Source organism: Lutjanus erythropterus, chromosome 12 (genome assembly GCF_056507025.1).
Source record: "Lutjanus erythropterus isolate fLutEry1 chromosome 12, fLutEry1.hap2, whole genome shotgun sequence".
NCBI classification, from domain to species: Eukaryota; Metazoa; Chordata; class Actinopteri; order Lutjaniformes; family Lutjanidae; genus Lutjanus; species Lutjanus erythropterus.
The window spans coordinates 19,169,497-19,193,101 of NC_139328.1; the positions used below are offsets into that span (position 1 = coordinate 19,169,497).

Here is a 23,605-nt window from a genome sequence, read left to right on the forward strand (position 1 = left end):
TTTTATCTTTTCTTTGACTTCATCTTTCTCCTCTTTTACTTCATTGTTGTCTTGTTATGTCTTTTACGTAGTTTTGTCTTGTTGCATCATCACTGTCTGCTTACATCTCGTCTTGTCAGATCTTTTAGATTATTTTCATCTTGTTATGTCTTTTACATAGTTTTGGTCATTATGTATTTCACATAATTTTCCATTTTATGGATTTTGAAATACATGATTCCGCAGACATACACTGTGAAATATGAGGATGCATGCATACACCAAAGTCTGACAATATATATTATTTTCATCTTGTTATGTCTTTTACGTAGTTTTGGTCATTATGCATTTCACATCATTTTCATCTTGCCATGTTTTGCATCATTTTCATCTTGTTGAGTCTGTGGTGTGTGATACAGTAATAACAGATACACCACAGAATTGTCTTTTCTATGTGTTACTGTCCCGTTCCTTTAGGTTAAAATCAGTCTTGATGTTGGTAAGGCAGCAAACAATGATGCAACATAAAAATAATAAATAATTCCCCTTAAATGCATTAAAACTAAAGTAACAAGCCTGTTGTGGAAATGCAATGAGAATAAAGTATGGCTACTTGTGCTAAAATGCAGGGAGTAAAATGTAAGTAGTTAGCTGTGGCAGTTTGAAGAGATTAAAATCTGGCTAGCAAATGTAAAGATCAGTCAGTGTCGACCCTGACTGATGTGGTATTATTACATTAGATAGCTCCAATTCTTAACCTTTTTGGCTTGCTAGCAACAATTAAAGGAAAAATATGTTATATATTTCCTGCACTAAATCATAATGATCATGATATTCCATCAGAGATTAAGGAAACATGCTGAGTTGAAATACCGGCCCTTCTCCGATAACAATAGCCAGTGTGTTCTTCTAAATTTCCATTCTGGTCTGGAACGTCTGTTTTTGTCTGCCTGTTTGCCAAATGAGTTAGTGTCTGTTTATGAGTTGTTTTCAGGAAAAACAAGGCTTAGCTTTACACTGACAGACAACTGAGAGTTATAAACAGCTTAACTTACTGTGGAATCTAGGACTCGTCATCGCTTGTCAGTGTCAAATTATGTTGCACTTGTCTTGTACTCGTGTAGGTTTCAGTGTCCCTGCAGCCTGCAGGCAATCTGTCTAAGCTTCAAGACTCAATCAAATTCACCCACTTTAGTCATAAACTGTATGTTTAATAGGGATTCAGTCTATTTTAATACGGTCTGTGGCTCTAACTTGTATTTGGACTGCAGTACTTTCTCACAAATTTGCTACTTTAACTATCCATTACTGTGCCATCTTGGCGGTAAGTGACTCAACTAACGCCTTGCTAATCAAAAAATGAGCCAAGAGGTAGAACTGAGGTGGCCGAATGAAGTGACAGCAGAGTGACTAATCATCTGTGATGGTCCTCACCTGTCACTTAATGCATGCATGTCCTTACTTTTGCACAACTTTAAGCCTGAATATAATTAATTAGCTATAGAAACAAAGAGAGTGTTTTTTGTACCAGGCTGTAAACATGATCATTATTTCTGCTGTAAAGTTCAGCATTTTATTACGGGGGTCTACGAGGACTGACTCACCAGCCTCACGTGGCCATTTGACGAACTGCAGTTTTTGGCACTTGTGTGTTGGCTTTATTTTTCCTCCCTGTAGGTTGCCGCTTGGCTCAAATCAGTTCAAGCAAACTACATGTTAGTTTATTCTAACTTCATTTTTCTTTTGTGTCTTTTGTTCTTTTGTGTAAATTGAAAAGTAGATTATTGATTCATTAACAGCTCTGGAGATTCCTTCCATACAGTACAGGACAAACCTCTCTCATACCACACCTCTAGCCATTATTACTAGTTTTCTCAAGTGAACAATGCAGTAACAAATGCATTCAAACACTACCTTACTCAGACAAAGTAATTTCTGGATATCTGTGGTGATATTTCAAGCAGAGGATCAGTGAGAAAGGGCTAAAGACAAAGGGTCTGTTTCACAATAGCGAGCAGTGCTTACACACAGCGTCACATTTCACAAATGACTGTTGTCTGCAAAGGGCAGATTAATGTGGGAGTCCTAAACAGCTCTTGCATGCTTATTTGTATTTATTTTAATTAGTAAAATATGTAGAAATCAACAGGAAAGGAATGATCTCATGTTGCAAATACTGTAGCAGTTTGCATGCTACACAGTGATACACATTTTGAAAGAAAACATGGACCTCCACTGAACTTAGATGCTGCACTATCACAACTGTTTTCTGTTGTTTGTTTGGCCATTATTGAGCCCTGGCAGCTCTCGGCTGCACCTCCACAAGTCCGTGTCTGACACAACTGTAATTTGTGATGCAACTGCAAAGGCTTTGCTCCTGCAATGTAACATTTGTCTGAAGAGAGAAAAATAGCCTATCACATTTCAGAAATACAATTCAAAGCATATTCCTTTTATTAAATATTGATGTCACACACATGGTTAGCGGGATGTTAACGTTTGAAGGAAAACAGCATCACTTAACGCCCTTGTGCTACCTTGCTCTACAGTGAACAGCGGTTACATCACCCTTGAATCACTCATTCTGAAACCAAAAAGAGTTGAGGTAAACACAAAATCTGTGGAATGTAAAAGGGCTCTCCGGTTTCCACAGTGAATGATCAAAAGATGAAGGAGCTCACAGTGAAGTATAGACCTACAACACATGCACTTTTCAAACTTATTTGGCTTTGTAATTCCTTTTGTGCATATTTTTTTTCTCTTTGATGACACATCTGATGCCAAAACATGAGATCTGGGCATCTTTTTTCCTCCCTTAGTGGCTTTAAACATTGTGAAACATCATCTGAGTGTGTGTCCCTTCTTCCTTTAGATGAGTCACCATATCACACTTAGTCTCATGGGGCCCAGCTGTAACTGTAGTAAGTTTTGGCTTAAATCAACATTTTGAGAAATACATTTATTCACTTTCTTGACCAAAATTAGATGAGAAGCTTGACACCACTCTCGTGTTTATTGCTCCCTAAAACTGAAGCGACAGCTAGTAGCTGATTAGCTTAGCATAGCATACAGAATGAAAAATAGTCTCTGTCTGAATATAATAAATTCACCCTCAGTAATTTCAGGAGTCTTGTCATCAATGTTAGGTTGCTAGGTAACTAGTGGAGACTTCACTAAGGCTTTTCCATTGTTACTTGTGGCTGAGCCAAGTCAAACCATGCTGCACTGATTAGGGCTGACCAATTGATTGAAATTTTATTGCATAATTGCATTATGGCCTTCTGCTATTTTCAAATCACAGGAAGCACAATATTTGTTGCACGCAAAATGTGTGTAAAATACCATTTTAAATGTAATATTGTCGTGCTGTCCTTGCCTACACATCAAAGTCTAAAGACTTAAGAAAACATCTTTGTTTGGCATCAGATCCCCACAAAAACATTTTTGAAATGAAAATTATCCTCTCCTATAATTTTGCAAATCATATCACAACTGCAATATCAGTCATAATAATAGCAGTTAGATACTTTTTGAAAATCGTTCAGCCCTAGCACTAATTTGCACTTCCATTACCAGTTACAACGCGCTGAGCCGTGCCGAGTCACGCCAGAGATGGACCATCACTAGAGCACGGCCGAAGCATGTCTGTCCTGCCTCCAAGCAGGTTGCAATGACAGCCCTGAAGCAAGCGAGTACTGCGAGACGCAACTCGTGTCTGTGCAGGAGACCAGAGAGAAAGACATTTTGAAAAGTCTTTGTATGTGCCCCTCTCAGTACTTTTGCAGCTTATAACTGAATCTGTGTGGTTTGTACTTTTAGGGATCTGTTTTATTTTACTGTTTCATGTTTATTTTCAGTTGTAGGAGTCCTGTTAAGTTACTGCTGATGAAAACCCAACATTTCCTGATTTTGCTGCCTCATAATAAAAGCTTTTAAATAAAAAAAATAATAATGGGGGACCATTTAAAGAATTTGTTTTATTTATGTATTATGTATTTATGTGTATTTATGTAACAAGCTGTAATATATTAATTTATAAGCTTGGGAGGTGCTGGCTGATTCATACTAAACAGACAGAAATGAGAGGCCTATCGATCTTGTCAGAGTGAGTGAGTGTATTTCACAAAATGTTGAATTATCATTTTATATTTGGTGGAATCGATGAAATGGTCCAGTCCAATGCCTCATGGTGATGGTGTTTAGCGCTGAGGTGGTGATTCAAATAAACAGTGATTTAAAAGAAATGATAATAGAAAATAAATCAAAGCTTAAAGACGTAGCTTTATCAGTGGTGGGTTTCAACACCTTCAACAACCACATTATCAGCTTCTTTGTCTCCTGATGGTTTCCTGCTCCTACTTCTCCCTTCGCAAGACAAATAGTCATTATAGACAGGAAACACATCAGTCCTTCTCGCTGCGGTGTTGAAATCTTTCCATCCTTTTTTGGCATTAAACTACATTTCAATGATTGCATTTAAATATCACATATTTTATATATCAGTCCAGTAATTTAAAAACTAGAAAAATAAAAATGGTCTCAGACATAAAGTTGAACACTAAAGTTCAAACAGCCAAGAGGGCAAAAGTGCTCCAACAACAATCGACGCTCTTCAGCTCCTGCATTTCAATTTGGTGAAGTACCTGGGCGGTGCGCTGTCAGCAGGATCTGTGTTCCAGTTGGGTGACTGAGCCTTCCTGGTATTGAAACATGATGACAGTGAAGGCGAGTCTCACACCAGCCAATGGAGTCATCAATAATAAGACAAGGTGAGCGGGGTGGGGGGGTGTGGTGGGGGGGTTATCTGGGCACAGCACATGCACTTCCCAGTGGGCCGCGGGGGTAGACAGGGCCGCAGAGAGGCAAGATATGGCGTGACGCTCCTGGAATCTGTGATTTGACATCTGCTCTGTGTGTGAGTCTGTCAGAGGGCAGGAGAAGGTTTTCGAGGGCACTGCCGCTTCCTCTTAAGTCTGAGTCTTTGGGTTTTATCAAAGAGATCTGACTTGCAGGGCACAGAGTGTGGCTGAGCAGCATGGCGCTCACTGGAGGTGGTCAGCCTTGAATGGACGCTGAATAGACGCCATTCATCCGGCAAAGTCAGTCCTCCTCTTCCACATAGGTAGAGGGAAACCAGCCCACCTGAGAACAGCAAAACAGGACAGAATTCAGGCAACAGCTCTCAACTACACAAATATAAGACAGGATACATATTTTTTAGGAGCTGTTAAAATTAAGAAAGATTCAATTTAGACCCCTCTTTAAACTTTGGATTATTTTTCACCCTAAACCTAGATTAAATTTAATTATTTAAATTCTTTTCAGTTTTAGTTACATCAAGTCATATCTGAGAAGAAGATATCTTATCTTATCAGTTTTAATTATATCAAACAATTCATTTACCCCTGCACCACCCAGGAACCAACATCACTGACTGACCTTTAATGACTTTAATTTAATTAGAGTATTTAGGTCAATACATACACTGAAACTCTACTGCTCAGAAGAATTAAACCCCCAAGAAAACTCAAAGGGTAGAACTTGATTAATTATTGTAATTATAGTAATTGGCAGGAGAATATTACTCCACAATTCAATAGAGGGAAATGCCAGTGTACTGGACGTGCAATAATATGATAGATGTGAGGTAGATGTGTGCAGAAACGCTACCACTGTATATGATGAGAGCACAGATGACACGAAAATGCCAAGGTAAAGACGAGAGAAAATGTGCACAGACATCTGTCATGATGACAGGATCCTACTGCACACCTACCCTGCCATCGACCTCTCCTTTCCACCACCCGTTGGACATCTTGGTGTAGATCTTGATAATATCTCCCTGCAGCAGGGAGAGCTCTCGTGTGTCTCTGGAGCAGAAGTCATAGCGTGCCACTGCGATACCCACCACCCTGGGAGAAAACACTGAGACAAAGAGATCTTATTTTATGACTGAGGGCGACATCCACTAATTTTCACAAACATTCAGAGAATAGTCTCAGACATTCAGAGTGATTTAGTAAAGTTCTTAGAGGACTACAAATTAACAACAACTATTATCACGGGCATTGTGGTCATAAGGCTCTCTGCAAAGTCACAAAAATTACAATCTTAGGAATCTTATCCTAAAGGTGGCTCACAGATGTTCCCACTGGGTAGCGCAGCCTATTTTTAAAATGTTAATACTTCAGTTACACCAGCAAGGATTGACTTTTATCCCCAATTAAGTCATGATTTAATTTTAATTAATGATGCATTTAACTTTTTTTTAAACTAGCTTAAAATTAAAAGACTACATTTAAAACTCTCTTTAAACATCAGTTTAGTTTTTAATCTAAATGAGGGTTATTTCTGTTGCGCAAAAAACTTTAAACTTATTAATTTAAACAAATTAAGCTGTGATCCAATATCAACTTTAAACTTAAACGAAGTTTAACCTTTAAAATGGCGGCCATTTTGAGATGGATTGAAAAAAATGATTCTCTGTTGAGCCATTATGAGTAGGCTAACTAGGCCAACCAAGTTTTTTAGCTAGCAAGCTAGCAAACAATCTAACTTTTTAAAAAACTACCTAGGACACAGTTTAAGTATGTTTTTTACTTTTTAGCTAGCTAGCAAACAATGTAATGTTTTGTTAATTTGTTTAGCTAGCTAGCAAACAAACAATGTTTTTTTCTCTTTTAGCTAGCTAGCAACAATATACCTGTTTTACCTACATTTTGGCTGGTTAGCAAACAATGTAATTTAAAAAAAAAAAAAAACCTTTTTCCTAGCTGGCAAACAATATAACAATTTTTTAACAATGCAACATTTTGTTGAGAAATGCAGAGCAGGGGAAAGTTACTGATTCTCCCCCTGTTTTATACTTACTAGGTCCCAACATTGCTAAAATGTATTTTTATTTATTGGTTTACTTGAATTTAATTCAAACTATTTAATTTTGGTCTACACTAACCTTGGCTTTAATAAATAGCTTTTAAAAAGGTCGCACAAGTGAGGATTTGCTAAACTCTGATGAGAAAATCTTAGATTAAATTAGTCTAGTGCAACACTGTAACTTTCAAGTGAAAAAAAAAAACATCCTCATTCTTCACAGTCCAATCTGTGGCACCCTGTCATTAAACGTTTGGGGAATTTCTCACCAGTGTCAAACTCTTGGAGCAACATTTTTCCCCACATTCAATAATCCTGGGCTTTCCTCTAAAGTCTTAGGTTTGTCACTTTGGGAGACCTTGTAAGGGCAAGGTTGCTGGGTGTCTAATAGCTCTATCCCAAACTGACTTTATTTTTAAATATTAATATAACTTTGACAAGAAAAATGGTTACTCAAGGTTCTCTGCAATCAATGCAGGACCTTCAGTTAATATTGTCAGACTAGAGCTCCAACTCTAAGTACTAACAAGGTTTTTAAAACTACAAGGACAATGAGAACAAACTCAATTCAACTCCACTCAGTTTATCTACTTTTGATTTACAATGGTACATTATTATTATATTTCTTTGGGATTTTGCATTTTGTAGAAGATTTGAAATAGTATGAAGTTACATTATCCACATTAAAATGACTGTATACGTAAGAATAACAATAACAATAACAACCTATTCTCCTGGGTCTGAGTCATACTAAGTGTAAAAAAAAAAACCAACAAACACACATGAAGGAATAATGTTCACTATAAGTTCAGTACATTTACTCAGTTATTTTGCTAAAGTACAAATGCAACAAGGTGCTTGTGTGTTGCACTCAACTTGAGTATTTCCACTTTATATGACTTTATAGCCAAACTATACTCAATTACATTTCAGAGGCAAATATTGTACTTTTTACTGCACTACATTTGTCTGACAGCTTTAACTACTTCTCACTTGTAAGATTACAGATTTTTTATAGCCTTCCTGTCCAGTGAAAACGATTCAAAAAATCATAAATGCATTGTTAAATAAACTATTTAAAGATTAAAATGTCATCAGTTACATTTAGAGTGTAAATTCAGATATTTATACGCATTTTTATATACAGTATGAAACCTGTTCTCATTGTTCTCATCACTTGGATGTTGCAAACAATTATTTGTTAATAATTGTATTTTTAATTGAGTCCCACGGCTATCATGATCCTCATGTTAAATTTACCAACTCAGATTTTATTCACCAAGTTGTTTTTGCCAACAAAAAGGTGAAATAAGAAGGTTCTTGTTTCAAAAAAATAGAACCAAACCACTGAAATGTGTCACATTTTCCAAAAGCAATGAAGGATATTTGTTTTGGTACTAAAATAAAAATGCTTGTGATCAATGAATTTTCATAAATGCTAGATGTATCAATTATGTTAATCAATATATGATACATGAAAATGATATATAACTATATTTTTGTATTTTATCTAAAAGGTTCATTAAACACTTAAATAAAAAATATATTATTTGATATGTCAGGCTTTACAGGGTTGAAAACCTTAGATTTGTGGGAAAATATTTGTCACAGAGCTGAGCGGAAAACTGAAAGCTTTTATTGTTATTTATTTTTTTTATTTTTTTGACATAAATATATGTGGTTGTCACAGGACAGTGTCAGGTACAAACAGTAAAGGAGTTAAATGAACTCATGATTAAACATTTAACTGATGAAAAATCTAACATACACATTAACGCAGCAGTGACATGAATCCAATGACACTGTTTTTTTTTGTTGCTGATAATACTTATATAATTTTAGATGAGTAAAACTATGATTGTAGGACTTTTACTTTTAATGACGTATTTCCACAGAGTGGCATTAGTACTTTTTTTTAAGTAAAGGATGTGAATTCTTCCACCACTGCTAGTGAAAGAGTAGAAATACGCACAGCTGGCCAGCAGATATGGCAGGTCATGGCTTATCATGGTCATGTGTTGATCTTATTAAAAGTTAATGTACAACACAGCTGATATATTGCACTGGCACTACAGGTTATACAAGGTTATTCATACACATGTAGGTCAGAGCTCATATCACATGGGAACGCAGGTGTACATTCATTTGTTTACCTTATCTGTGGAAATTCAGGTGACATGACTGGGAAGATACGCAGAATGAAAGGAATACATCTACTCCCTCATGCATGTACATTCAGGCACATCATGCCAACACACGAGCTCAAGCCTACACATACATGCATGCATATGTATGCTCATGCACATAAATGCACGCAAAGACAGATACAGACTATTATGATGTATTTATGCCATGTCGGCAGAATGAGAAAAATGGGAAAACCTCCTGCTATTCCATCTTGGAAGCATGTACTCATTACTGTAAAAACAGTAAAAAAAAAAAAATGCATTGAATCTAAATTAACATTTTCTGTTGTTTACATATTTTTAGAACTGCAACAAGTAATCATTTAATTGATTTTTAATCAATTATTAATTAATTATTTCATGTCAGCCAGCTTATACATTTCTGTTTTTTTGTTCCACTGGGGAACATTGTTAAATTAAAATCTTTGGTGACCAAGCAGGATGGAGAAGATTATTCAAGCTTTTATTTCTTCTCGTTTAAATTATTGTAACGCTCTTACATCTGTTATAATCAAACCCGTGTAAACTGAATGAAATGCAGCTGCTCTGCTTTTAACTAGAAATGACAAGAGATCACATATCTCACCGTTTTTATCCTCTCTTTACTGGCTCCCAATTAACTTCTGAATCCATTTTAAAATACTAGTGCTAAACTTCAGAGCCTTGCCTGGTCAAACACCCCAGTATATTGCTGACCTCCTCCCTCCTTAAACAACAAGTCGGGCTCTTGGGTCTTGTGACCAAAAATTACTGACTGTCCCTCGAACCGGCTATAAAACTAGAGGTGACCATGTCCACAATGATCCTGAGACGCCTGCAATGTTTTTATGAGGCAGCTGAAAACATTTTTATTCAAACAGGCTTTTGATTAACCTGTCTAATTAGATTTTGTATTTGTTTTATCTGTGAATGTAAAATTACTTTCAACTTAATTCAAATAATACTCTGAATTGTACTTAATACTTGGTAATACTTTTGCTTTGGATGCAGACGATGCCAAAAGAATTCAAACCACATACCAAAAACACTACTCCTTAATATTGTTATTGGCATCAATCCTAAAAATTCAGTATCAGTTGGGCTTCAAGTAAAATTATACAAACAAAGGTGTGCTTTCCTTTTAAATGAGCGAAATTCATAATATTATTGTATTTTGGTAAAATGTAAATGCCATCTATGATGGCTTTGCAGCTCTTTTTTTCACTTGTTTGTTACAATTCTGCAGTTATTTTTGCCATGTGGGAGACATCACAGCTGTCAAAAATTCACAATATTTCCGATTTAGAATTTCAAAAGGCTGAAGTGAATGTTTTTTCCCTGCTGGCAACTCGTATGGTCCCTGCAATATGACGTAAAAAGTGGCATCATTAGACTACATTATTTATCAGAGACAGGAAAAACAAGACAGTTCATCTTTGGAAACCTGAAAATGTGGGCACACAGCAAGGGAGAGACAAAGAGAGTAGAAAAGCTGTACCTGTACCTGACCAGAAAGGCGAGGAGGAGGGAGGAACAAAGCTGCAGCCGCCAGGAGGAACTACAGAGAAACGGGGCGAGTGATGGGGGGTTCGGGCCGTAGTGGGAGCAAAGAGAGAACATAAGCAAAGTAAACACAAGTTTGACAGAAAGAGACGAAGAGAGGTGGTAAAGGAGAGACAGAGAGACAGAGGGAAAGAGGAAAAGTTGGCAAAGTCAAAGAAGAAGCAAAGAGCAAGGATAGGTTGGAGATACGAGTCAGAGTGGAGGGCAAAACAGACAATTTGTAACTTCACCTGGTGCAAGATTTTTTGCTGATACTGAGCAATAGAAGGGGGGGGGGGGGGGTACTGGGTAATTAACAAACCTTATTTTTGATTGAGGTAAATCTCAAATCCTCACAGGTGTTTTCAGTCATTCTGGTTGTTCAGACCTCTGTTCAGGTTCCTATATGTTTCTGGCAACTAGCAGCTAGCTAGGAATAGCTAGCAGGAAATGAACCATTGCCTCGAATAAATTACAGTTTCTCAGCACTTGAACATTGTTGGAAACAAATGTAAGCAAAAAACTCAACAAAATATAAAACATATCTAGCATTTTGGGGCATTTTAATGGGGAAATCTTACATATTATTGCTTTAACCATCTTCAAAACGTATAAAATTAATATATATGAAAATAACAACAGTATGTTTTTGTTACCTTAGAATAAGTAATAAGAGTTTTGCAGCCACCATAGGTTCAGTACTCCAACACGCTTGGAACGGGAGGGTGAGGCAAACTGACAGCTTGATGCCACTAATTCCTACATACTACACTACACACTCCTTTCAGTCATGCCAACGGGAACTGAAACAACATGCCTTGACCAGCGCAACCCCTTTATGTTCTATCAACTCATACTGTTTTCAGTTTCAACCTGCTTGTAGCCAAACAGCAGTAGTCAACCTCACTGATGCTCTTGTGACTGAATGGGATCAAATCCCCACAGCCAGCTTTCAAAATCTTGAAGCTGTCATAGCAACATTGTTGCCCGTGTTGCATATGGGTGTAAAGATCAGGTGTTCAACTGTCTACATACATTTGCCATGTACTGTAGCTTCTGCAATGTTCCCCCGGTCATACTGCATAATAATCAGCAATAACAACCTTTTGAGCTTCAGACCAGGTGAGCCAAAGCAGCAGCATGGGAGTATAAGTATACGTCTGGGCACAGCACGGCGCCCTGACAGGGCAACGTCTGGGGATCCACTCCGCAGAGCTGACGACTTCTGCTCCCATATGAAATCCCATCTGAGCCAGCAGACCCTCACACTGTGAAAAGCACCACCTGTCACCACAACAATATGGTTCTGTGCCTTCCTCCTCTCCCCCACAGAGATAAGTAAATGCAGGCCAATATGTGTCAACTGTTTGTCTGGCCAGAGTGCACACAAACAACTATACACATCCCTGCAGGAAGTATCTACACCATAAACAGGCACATACTGTATGTGCTGTACATATAAACATAAACTAACACTAGAAGGTGATACAATTTAGTATGATCAACCTAAACATTTTGCAATATTTTCAATATTTCTCTGATTTATTCTTATTTTGACAGATATTTTGAATAGTAGTCACTTATCCTTAAAATTATAATTACACTTATAATTTCCTACTAATATAATTGGACAGTGGTTTGTGTGTTTGTGTGTCCCACCAGTCCTCCAATCCCCTCCAAACATGGCCCCAAAAATGTTCAGGAGATCCTTTGCATGTTTGTTCTCTGTGATTTTTATCATTTAATTTAATTTTATTGTTAAAGTACCAGTATCCAGAACTTTTGGCGCTTGGAACTATGATTTCCATAGAACTACCATCTAATCTACTGGTAATATAACAAAAGAAGAAGAGAAAAATAGCTACACTTTGCTTCCGCTGTGTAGCTAAAGTTGGTCGTGGGTCTGTGTAGCTGACATTAGCATTTGGTCTGTGTAGCTAATGTTAGCAGATGGTCTTACTTGTAAATATTTCTCAGAAATTGCACAGGATATTTTGAAGGGGTGGGGACAGAGCATCATGGGGGATCAGGAGAAGCTGGGGTGAAAGCAATGAGAGGGCTGGGGTACAGAGGCAAAAGTGTCAGGGGTCGGGGAGACTTAAGGAAAAAGCTGGCAACACCCAAAGGGCACTTTTTTTGTAACAATTATTCATTTAAGACTGCACAACTGTGTATCCTGATAACACTGATACTACAAAATGATCTGCCTGACAGACAATAAAACATACTTTTAATTATTTCCCAAACCTAACATTCACAGATGAGCAGCACTCAGTCAGACTTAATTAAAGATGCTGGCTGGGGTTTTTCCAAACAAATTACTCCAGAGTTTTGATGGTTTTTCAGCAGTTCTGCATCTTGTGATTGTTTACTCAGACTTGCATTCTGTTTTCTTTGCTATGAGGTGTCTGTTTTGAGATTCAAACCATTTTGTGTGAGTGTGTGCGTGTGTTTTTTTTTTTTGTTCTGGCATGACATCTGTCTTTCCACGGAGGCTGTTTACCAGACAGAGAACGCGGTGCCCACACTAAGTCTGTCTATGGGGGTGGACGACTTAAGGCAATAATAATCTATCCCAGAATGCACTGAGGCAACGGCGGGTCTGTCAAGGCTTTCTCACAGAAGGAAGCGTGGTGAATGGCAGCAATGCACAAACACACCTCTCGCAGAGCTGCTTTGAAGCCTGATGCGCTGGGAGACCGACACTGCCAAAGGAGGCAGAGGGACAAGGATGTAGCAGAATTTTACATCCGAACAGACACAAAGGGCTAACTTTGACTTTGTTCCAGCGCTCGTCGGCTTGCCTCGGCTGCTTCTGCAGCGGCTGTGGTTGTTTACACGTACACCTCTCTTTAAGTTACGACAGTTTACCTCCAGCTGCTTCCTGCTCTTTTACATCAGATCATATTTGCAAACTTTTCCCAGTTTTTTGTGGAAACAGGCACGGTCCCTCAGTTGGACCAGGGGTATCCCCCAGGAGTGTGTCAGCAGGCGGCTGTCACACAGTTTTCTCCGCTGCCAGCCCAAGTGAAATGTCATGTCCTGTCAGGAAAATTGTGAAACCATCTCAGAGCTGAGCAGCGTGCGGAGTGTGACGTTTGGAGTAGCAGGCTCCTGGTGCTTGCCTGGGGCATTGGGCCCTAACTGGGACCTCTCTGCCAAGCCTGGTGAGCTGCCGAGGCTCCTTTCTATTTCCTTCACTCACTGTCGCTCTCACTCCCTCTTTTGTCTTTTGCTTTCTCTCTACCTCTCGTACTCCATATCATCCCTTTGTACCTTGTGTCTCTCGTTTACCGCATTTACACCTGGTATTAACGTGCCATCTGTGTTTGGATATCTTATCTGGGTAAGGAAAAACACATTAATTCAAGGTGCAAATACAGAGTGATTGCATCAGCTAGAACACATCTTCAGGTGGTCTGGCTTGTATTGGATCTCAGCGGGATGTAAATGCCGCATTTTTAAAGGAACAGTTCAACATTTTTGAAAATACATTTATTTACTTTCTTGCCAAGACTGATCAATAAGCCTCTTGATTAAGATCGAGAGTGTTTTAGGGTTGGGGGATGTCCACTAAATTGGCATATGATGATGCCCACAGCGAAACATCGCCAGTGGACAATGACGTTGTTTTTAGAGTTGCTCTGAAAACCCTTGCCTCTTTGACAGCCTGTATGCTTGAAGAATATATTTATAATACTACTTCACTTGAAAAGTGGTGTAGATTTGTTAGTGCCATTCCCGCTGCCTTTCAAGCAACTATTTTGCATTTAACAATCCCCAGACGATCGGTAAGCACTGAGATCTCCAGACCTTGCCAAGAAATGGTTCAGAACATAACAACCCTAAATTGTGGTTTTACACTGTTTTTTGTGCAGATTAAACAAATGTAATTAGTGAGCTTCAGAGATGCAGGACCAGACTATCTGTTTTCCCCTCTTTCCAGTCTTTATGCTACACTTAGGCAGCTACAGTATATCTGTGTAGTTAGTCTTAGTTAGTTAGTGGAAAGATTACTTAACATCTCTCACACTCTTTTTCTCTCTTATATCAATGTCTGTCTCACTGTGTCCCATTTTAGTCCCTTTCCTTCTCTCCTCTCTCCTCTTCCTACACCTTTTTAGCCATTTCCTCCTCTTACTGCGCTCTCTGTTTTCAGTCTTTCTGCAGTGGGGTCTTCTTTCTCAAGACATCTTTCTTCTTCACGTGGTTCCTCAGAGGGAGCGAGCATCTGCTTCTGTCTCAGAGGGCCAGTTACGACACAGTGACTGAAATGTTGACTGTAACCACAACAATGCATTTAAATATGCCTGTAAATGTCGACAGGTTGGGATCAAAGATGCTACTTAACCTCTTACAGCGATGCTACTTTAGAAATACGGTGGAATCATTCTTACAGTTACCACATCTGTCCAGGTCAAATTAATCACTTTAAGTAGATATTTACTATATAACTGATGTCTCTTTGTTTTTCTTCACTTCTCATGCAGTTTTCCATCTAAGTGACATTTGTATACCTCTACATGAATATAAAGTAGACTGCTTCACTATTATTTACTGAATTTTCTTGACTGTTTCAACATACAGTCAAAATACACTTTTCAAATTACTGTACAAATTAAATAACTTCACTGTTCATAATTCAAATACACTATAATCATGAGAGACCACTTATTTCGTTAGGAGATTTTTTTTTTTTTTCCATTATGATTTCAATGTGCACACAGCAGCAGCCTCAGCCAGCTGGAAACAGATGGGTTTCTGCAAGGCAAAACATCATGGGAGTAAAGTAAAAGAAATAGTTACCATAGTTTAAAATTGTTTTCCATATGTTGTTATGTATGTCATGCAATCTTGTCAAGAGTGTTATGTAAAACGCATTCAAAGGATTAATCACTGTAACTGTTCCCATGGAACAATACTGAGTGCATGTTTCATTCTGACACTGAGAAATATTTCTATATAAAATCTAATGTCACATAAAATGCATAACATCTATTAGATACCCACACAGAGGGGTCAGAACTGGTTAAATAATTTATCTCTTAGTGTTTAATGAATTATTTTCACTGATTAATTTCATTTTATTTTTTATTATATTATTATTTATTTATTATTTAAGATCGAGTGATTTGATCAAAAGCTCCAAAACAGCTCCAGAAAAAATACCACAGCTTAGGTTTAATTGAGGTTGAGTGTAGATTGACAGTAATGCATCATTAGAGGCGGTGAATTTCAACACCTTTTGATTTAAAAGGTGAATAAATAGAAAATATGATGCATAACAATCAGTGACAAAAACTGGAACATAGGACTCAAAATGGTTAATGATTTATTTTTAAAAGTTGTTCAAAATAGAGTCCATTCATTCATATTCATTATAGTTTTTTAATGTTGGCCATCTTACATTATTGAACTAAACTGCATTAATTACTATTGGCTGTTTAATGAAAACAAGAACAAACATGTCATGGCTATCCTCATGGTTTCTTTAATTTTTTTCCCTGTCAAAGGGGTTTTGGGGTTTTTTCCCTACTCTTTCAAGGGTCTAAACTCTGTACAAGCTGAAACAAATCGTGATTTGTGATATTGGGCTGCATAGATAAAAACTCACTTTACTTGGCTTGACTTTGTTTCAACACTCAGTGTGACCAACATCTAAATCCAGTGTCATAAAGAGGGTTTTGTGCACGTGGTCAAATCTAAATGGCATTAAACATGCGCTAAAATGCTCTATTTCACTTGATGATAATGACAAGACGATGAACCAGCAAATCTGAAGAGGTCTGTCTCGCAAGGAAAGCTGCTGCTGTCTTCCACCCCGCACTGTTCCGCAGGGAATCGTGTTAGCTCATTATGCTGTACTAAATATTTCTAGCATGTTTCACACGTCAAAGAGAGGACTGCCTCGGGTATCAAGACACAGTTTTGACTTGAGTGTCTAATAACCAAGCAAATGCTCTGTCAGCATGATTTTGTAATGTGAGCTGGGACATTTTTCTCCATGTCTTCGAGGTGAGGGCATACAACAGTACATTAGCTGGCCTGTTATAACAAAATATAGCCAATGAGATACTGGTTTCAGCAGAGTATTTCTGCCCTTATCTTTTGTTGTTATTTTATGAACTGGGAAATATATGTTTCAACTAGCTGTTTTGGACATATAGAGAGGCCTTACAACCCTTACTTTATCTAAACTGGACTGCAGTGGCAAAAAATCCACCCCTCAAGTTCTCCAAAAAGCTCAAAAACAAATGCTCAGAATTACTTTCAACTTTTACTTTCAAGATCTGATCTGAAACGGTTGTATTTCCACCTGTCAGGCAGGTAGTCTCAGTCAGGGGATCTGGATGTTTGTGAAGCAGACTCACCACTGCCAGCCTTGGTAATGGCCCTGGGCATGTTTCCATTGGAAAGTTCCCTATAGGGGATCTGCAAAGTGGTGTCAAGACTGCTGAAACCCTCCTTCAGAGAGTACTGCTTGTAGTATTCCACCAAGTCCTGTGTGAAACGAGCACAAAAGACCAAAACACTGTGAATATAGATGGTATTGTGTACAAACGTATAGAAATCTTAGCAAAGATGTGTGGTTGGTTAAGAAGGAGCTGCTTGTTTGATCTCAACAAGACAAGAGAAAACAGTGCTGGGGAGGTGTTCCTGAGCAGGGGAACTAACCACAATATATTTTTCTATCTGCCTGTTTCAAGTGTAAGTACTGGAAACAAGCTAATATTAGCTACTGCCATATACTACAACAGGCAGTAGCTTGCAACATGCCCTTGTGGCTTTGTGAGTGTGTACACAAATATGGAAATAAACCACTGGGAGATTTATTTCAAAACAAAAGTTCAATTTCCACTTGCATGCAGAGGTTTATCTCAAGAGAGTGCTGCAAAAGATGTGTAATGTCAAAATTATTATACTCATTTATGCTACAGTAGTTCACAGGGCACAAAAATCCATAAAAAGTTAAAACCTTTACCAGCACAGTCTTGAAGAGTCGGCTCTCTGCGATGTAAAAGCAGGCATCCTTGGTCAGAATCTTAATGTGCTTGACTTTATCGTTGAACCTGTGGAGGAAGGAGACACAGGCTGCTAATCAACTATACATGCTTCCACATCAGTAGAGTCTCCATCACCGGTCTGAGCTGACTGACGGTTACTATGCTGAGGAAATCAGACCCAATTCAGTCAAATCAGATAAGAATATAAGCATCAAGGGATTACTGAATTTGGGTAAAAAAAAAATACTTCATGCCAGTGTAGTATTATCTTAAATAAGTAAAGGTATTATCTAAAAAAGCAAAACATTTGAGAAAAGTCATAAAAAAATAGAATCATGTGTAATGGAAAATTATTTCTTCCTTTTTTTTTACCTTTTGATGATCTTGAGATTTCTCTCAAGCACAACTGCCAGACTGCTTGTGGCTAAAAAAAAAATGCATGCTAAACTGACTTTGACTGTCTCAACCAATAAAACCTTTATGAACTCTGTTTGCAAAGTATATAGTGTTGTCATGGTAACAACTCATTTCACTTTTAAACCAATGTGTTTAAAACAAAAAGTATTTCATTTTTGAAAATCCCTCCAAGGAGTCCCAGAATTAACTTTTTAAATATAAAATAACTAATCAATCATTTAAATCCAGGTTTTATGGTTTATTTGGCAAACATCTGAGTAGTGTGGTTTTTATTCTACAAAGAACTGACTGACTTATTAGCATCAGGTGTGGAAAATATACCTCTGCAAAACAGTCCCACTGTACTATGTAGTCAATCTATTGTGTGTTGTACTACATTCTTTCTACTAATCGACTAAAGTATTATTACATTATTATTTACTATTGAATAGTCAGTTAAGGCCCTGTTCCATTTAGTGTAGTGAAGAGCCATTCCAGTGAGCCAGCATGCACAATAGCAGCAGCATGACTCTGTTTGGCCTGAATGGAATGGAACCGTAATTAGCACGACTGGTAACATCTGCGCTTGCTCTACAATTTTAAGTCAATATGGCTGCTGTGAAAAAAGGTCTACTGTTTGTTTTTTGTGATGTTTTTTTGAGCTGTCACCACCGTGGGCCTGTTTCTGAGCAACCAGTGTGTCTAATAGCAGGAAGGGCACAGGTGTAATTCAACAGCCTTGTCTATTAAAATGTATCATGTATCAGTGAGCCGTGTCAGTGAGCCAGCATCCACAGTGGTAGGGCTCTGAAACGAGTAAAATCAAATAGAGTGCAATCCCTTATTAATATTGTTAATTAAACCTGTGGTTTTCCTACAATGACTTGTAAAAATGTCTGCTGTGAAAAAGGTAATTCCAGCTGTGAGGAGCTCCTCAGTGCCTTTGTGCAAAGTATTGTGGGATGACTGTCATCACCCAAACACATTTTGTATGCACACACACAACTTGTTGTAGTGCTTAATTTCTGTTTCTCAGTGTGTGTGTACACTGTATATTGAAAAGCATGTTAGAATGGCTAACTGGGACACATAGGCATAAACAAAAACAGAAACCTGATCCTCATTAATATAATTCATTATATACAAAGCTCTTTTTTGTTCAGTAAGTTGTACCAATGGGTAAAATAAATAGTGTTTATATTACTCAAGCCTTTGACAAAGACACTGTGATGTAACACATTAAATTAGTTTTTTTTTAAAGAATAAATATATATTTTGGAACAGTTTTTGCATAATTATTGTCATTGACATTGACAGTATTTGTGTTAATTCCTTAGGTTACAATTATTGACCAAATACCCCTATCCTGGAAGATGCCATATAAATACACACAGTTTTGCAGCTGAAGTCCCGCTATCAGAGATCCTTTAAGCAAAGTTTATAATTTTAGCAGTGTCAACAGTGGAATTAAGGGACCTGCTGAAGCTAAGAAATGAGAAAAACCGTGTTAGCTGAGGCTCCTGGCTTCAAACGACAAAAAACGCCTCCGCACAGTAAGCTGATCAATGACTGCAATGAGAGGATGGGATCAAGGCAAAGTCTCATTCACTGAGATGGACAAAAATAATGCTACAATAGTTACAGATGAGGTTGCAACAGATGATCTTTGCCTGGACAGTGACATACATAAACCTGCCTGTGAAGCCACAACCTGACAGTGGATAATCACCTGTTATAAATTAATGATGATATTGTTAGGCTATAAAGATAAATTATAATTCAAATTCAAAATGTAGAGTCAAACAGAATAGTGTCAACATAATTATGAAGCAGACTAATTGTGCGACTCCTCTGACAGGTCTGAACCACTCGTAAATTTTGTTCATACCAGCAAGGAAATTCAAAATACAATAAGATTAATGACTGTGACAAATTCACTTGCACAAACCACTTTAGAACACATCTGTTCATATGAGTGGTTCTTGCATGAGACCCATTGTTTATTAGGAAAATCATGCAGAGTGTACCTTTAATTCAAAAGCATGTGATACAGGCCTGATTAAATAATTAAGTCATTAAATAATCATGTCACGTGAGAAGCATATCTCAGACTGAGTACTTTGTTGAAAAGTAATGGAGGCCAACCTTGAAAATACATATATATATATATATACTGCAGGCACATGTGGGAATGTCCTGTCAAGACAATTTCAAGCACAGTACTGTATATTGCATGTCTCCCACATGTTGATGTGCAAGCTACGCTGGAGACAGATCCGCACTGTAAATACCCCACTACAGTGTATAACTGATGAGAAGAATATGGGCATGTTGCAAAATTCACTGGTACATTATGAATATATGGTGAGACATACATTATTGATAGTGTGTTGAGTTATATGGTGCAGAACACACGGAGACAGATGAGCCCTGTTTGGTGAAAGCTGGCTCTTTCTTTCCTCCTGCACTCTTAGAAATAATGGTTTCTAAAAGGTTCTTCCTGAAGGGCTGAGGTTCTACCCAGAACTGTTTTGGATCTGAAGAAAGTCATTTTTGGAAGAAAGTCAAGGGTTCTTTGTACCATAATATAAAAATGGTCATAAAAAGGTTCTTGGTAGAACTGCCTGAGTGGGTTCTGGATAGAAGGCTTGAAATATAAAAAGGTTCTTGGTAGATCTACCTGGGTAGGTTCTGGATAAAACCCTTGGAATATAAAGAAGTTCACTGTAGAGCCCCCTGAGTGTGTTCTGGATAAAAAAAAAAAAAAAAGGAATATAAAAAAGTTCTCTCCAGAACTGCTTGAGTGAGTTCTAGATAAAGCCCTTGAAATCCAAAAATCTTGTTATCACCCTTAGAATGTGGAAAGGTTTCTGGATAGAACCCACAGAGATGGCTCTGGATAGAACCATTACACCATAGATGGGTTCTCTGTAGAACTTTTCACAGGTGGTTTTAGGTGTAACCTGTCACAGATGGTTCTAAGTATAAACGTTTATGTTGGGTTCTAGGTAGACAAGGTTCCAAGTGGAACCTGTATAAAAGGTTTTATCAGGAGCCAAAAAGGGTTCTCCCATAGGGACCAGCTGGAGAACCCCTTATGGTTCTAGTTAGCATCTTCATTTCTGAGAGTGCATAGGCTCCCACGGCTGCATACACACTCATAAACATCCTTCAACACACCGACACACACAGTGACGACTCATAGTGTTTGACATTAGACAGTTCCACTTGATTAGAAGCGGCTCTCTGTATAAAGCTCCATTATCTCAAACGGCCATCCTGATAATGATCTTAAGCAGTGAGACAGGCAATTAGGATTGGAGTGTTCAGAAACTAGCCCTCTACATCAAAGCTTTGAATGAGCGACGGTATGAGTCCACCAAACCAAATGGGCTGGAATGGTGTGTCACTGGCTAAATAGTCTTAACATCCAAACACCATTTCAGAGTTCACCCTCGATCGTTATAATCTCTCGGAGCCGTCATGCCAGGTCAGGAGGACTCGATAGCCCTTTCTTTTTTAAAAAAAAAAAAGACTGAACAAGCTTTGATGTAGCCTGAAAGATATTCGCTAGTGAAATGGACAGTGTTGGATTTCAAAAGAGGGATACCGAGGCACTCAACTTGCAGATAAAGCAGCCATTTATTAAGGCCTAAAGGAATGGATATTTTATCTACAATTCAAATGCGTTGTTCGCTCTCTTTTGAAATGCATTTCTAAGACTGATAGCCAAAGAGCAGCAAATAGTATGATGCAAAGCTATCAGGCTCTCCTTGAACATATGTCTGCTCAGAGGAGACAGACAATAGATTGATGGTAAAATAGATCATCCAATTCCACCTCGTCCTCTTGCTGCTTTCACTCTGAGATGTATGGGCTCCGACCATCAGAGTAAACTAAAATTAATGGCAACAATGTTAAGGTATGATGTAAGGTTCAAATAAAGCCTGGAAGGACGGATACTCAAATAAGAAACACATTTTCTCACCTACCTCTAGTGTCTAGACGCAGAAAGTTTGGGTTGTCTTTGACCTGGTTAAGGAATATTTATCTTTTTCTACCTGTACATCAGTATATTTCAGGAATAAAGCAACTGTGCAAAAAGTAAAGTAGTCTCCAGAGAACAAATGAGGAATAAATAAGGAACGGCATGCCAGTGAACCATCAGTTAATGACTAAGTCCTAGTAAAATATGATTCTCTAATAATTCCTAATGGAAGACTATAATAGATAACAATGAGTTACTAAAGAAGAGAAAAGATGACCCTCTATTAATGAATCATTGGGTAATTATTAGTTGATGACTATTTCTTCATCAGTACTTCATGTTTGATGGCCAGAGCATTGAGAATCACAACATCAACAGCAACAATTCTTTTCAGAAACAGAAACAGACCTCACTGTCAACAGTTTTCATATAAAATAGTTCCAATTAAAACAGCAAGGAAATCATTTTTCAGGGGCCGTATTGAAGGGTGGAAACAATATGCCTCCATAAACAACAGTGGTTGATCCACTGTTTTCTCCTAAATCAGTTAGTAAACTTCCCATGAATTCAAAATAATTTTTCAAATGTTTTTATCATATACGTATTAATCTATATATTACCCATAGACCTGTGTCGATCTGTTGTCTTGCAGGTATTGTCAGGTATTTTAATGGTATTTCAGACTGTGTTTTTCCCTGGAAAACCATTAAAAATTGCTGATGACTCATCCTGCACTTGGGTCCTCGCACTAAATTTGTGTTCAATTAAATGCTTTGTTGCTCATGACTCAGCGGAAAGGAGAGTATGTTCATGCTGTGGACCAGTCTGGAATGTTTTTGGTAAACGGGCCTGACTATAAAAAAGCGCAACTTTATTACTTTATAACTTATAACATATTTCAGAGAGAAAATATTTTCTGGTTTCCCCTCTGATGTGCTCCTGCAGCTCAGCTTCAACCCTTGTTGATTTAACTACAGCGTTCCCGATGGACAGGTATAGCTTTAGTTTGCTTGTTGCTAAAGTAGCTAACTTCTGCTAGCATTTCCCAAGTTGTATTATTGGTTGTGCTGCTGTTGCAAAGACAACATCTGTACACAACACTGGATCCATTTCGGTTTCCTCAGAGCCTCGCCATGTGACAAAATGATCAACACCACTTTGGAAATAAGAGAGAAGAAAGTAGCGTGTTCAGTGAAGAGGTGCATTGAAAGCTAATGTAATGATGTGTATTGCATAGTGATACCATAGTTTGAGTAACGTTGGCCTATTGCTTTATACAAACAAGTAACTACAGCAGGAGCTGGAATCAGGGTGGAGTAACGTAACGAGGAATACGGGAAAGGTGTGGATTTGTTTAATAATTTAGTCTATAATGGAGACATTATTTTCCCAGTGGCATGTGAAAGCAGTCGTACTATAGGAAATCAGTGTAAATAGGGATGGTGTCTGATTGACTGATTGATTTTTGTGTCCTGCACCATATAGTTTTCAGCCTGTAAGGGCTCAAAAGACACTAGGAAAAACAAGAGCCAGGATGGCCGCATGACAAATCAATAACAGTTCCACAAATTCAAAAGAAAAAAAGTGAAAAGAAACATCTTATTATGTTAGATACAATGGGCCTCATCACAAACAGTGCGCACGCACAAATTTGTGCT

The 23,605-nt window shown here is 37.9% G+C and overlaps 1 protein-coding gene across 3 annotated transcripts in view; it reads right to left on the minus strand.

Annotated features, from left to right (window-relative positions):
* Positions 1 to 4,087: 4,087 nt before the first annotated feature.
* Positions 4,088 to 23,605, minus strand: part of LOC146317881 (guanine nucleotide exchange factor VAV3-like) — a 76,093-nt gene continuing 56,575 nt past the window's right edge. For 2 of the 3 annotated variants that reach the window (XM_084732105.1, XM_084732104.1), the window contains exons 24-28: positions 17,542 to 17,629; positions 16,931 to 17,060; positions 10,522 to 10,575; positions 5,756 to 5,904; positions 4,088 to 5,121 (exon numbers count right to left, since the gene is read on the minus strand). In XM_084732105.1, coding sequence (XP_084588231.1) covers positions 5,080 to 5,121; positions 5,756 to 5,904; positions 10,522 to 10,575; positions 16,931 to 17,060; positions 17,542 to 17,629 — 463 coding nt within the window. In that variant the 3' untranslated portion in view covers positions 4,088 to 5,079. The remainder of the gene's footprint in view (positions 5,122 to 5,755; positions 5,905 to 10,521; positions 10,576 to 16,930; positions 17,061 to 17,541; positions 17,630 to 23,605) is intronic. The other variant, XM_084732106.1, reaches the window with a different exon arrangement.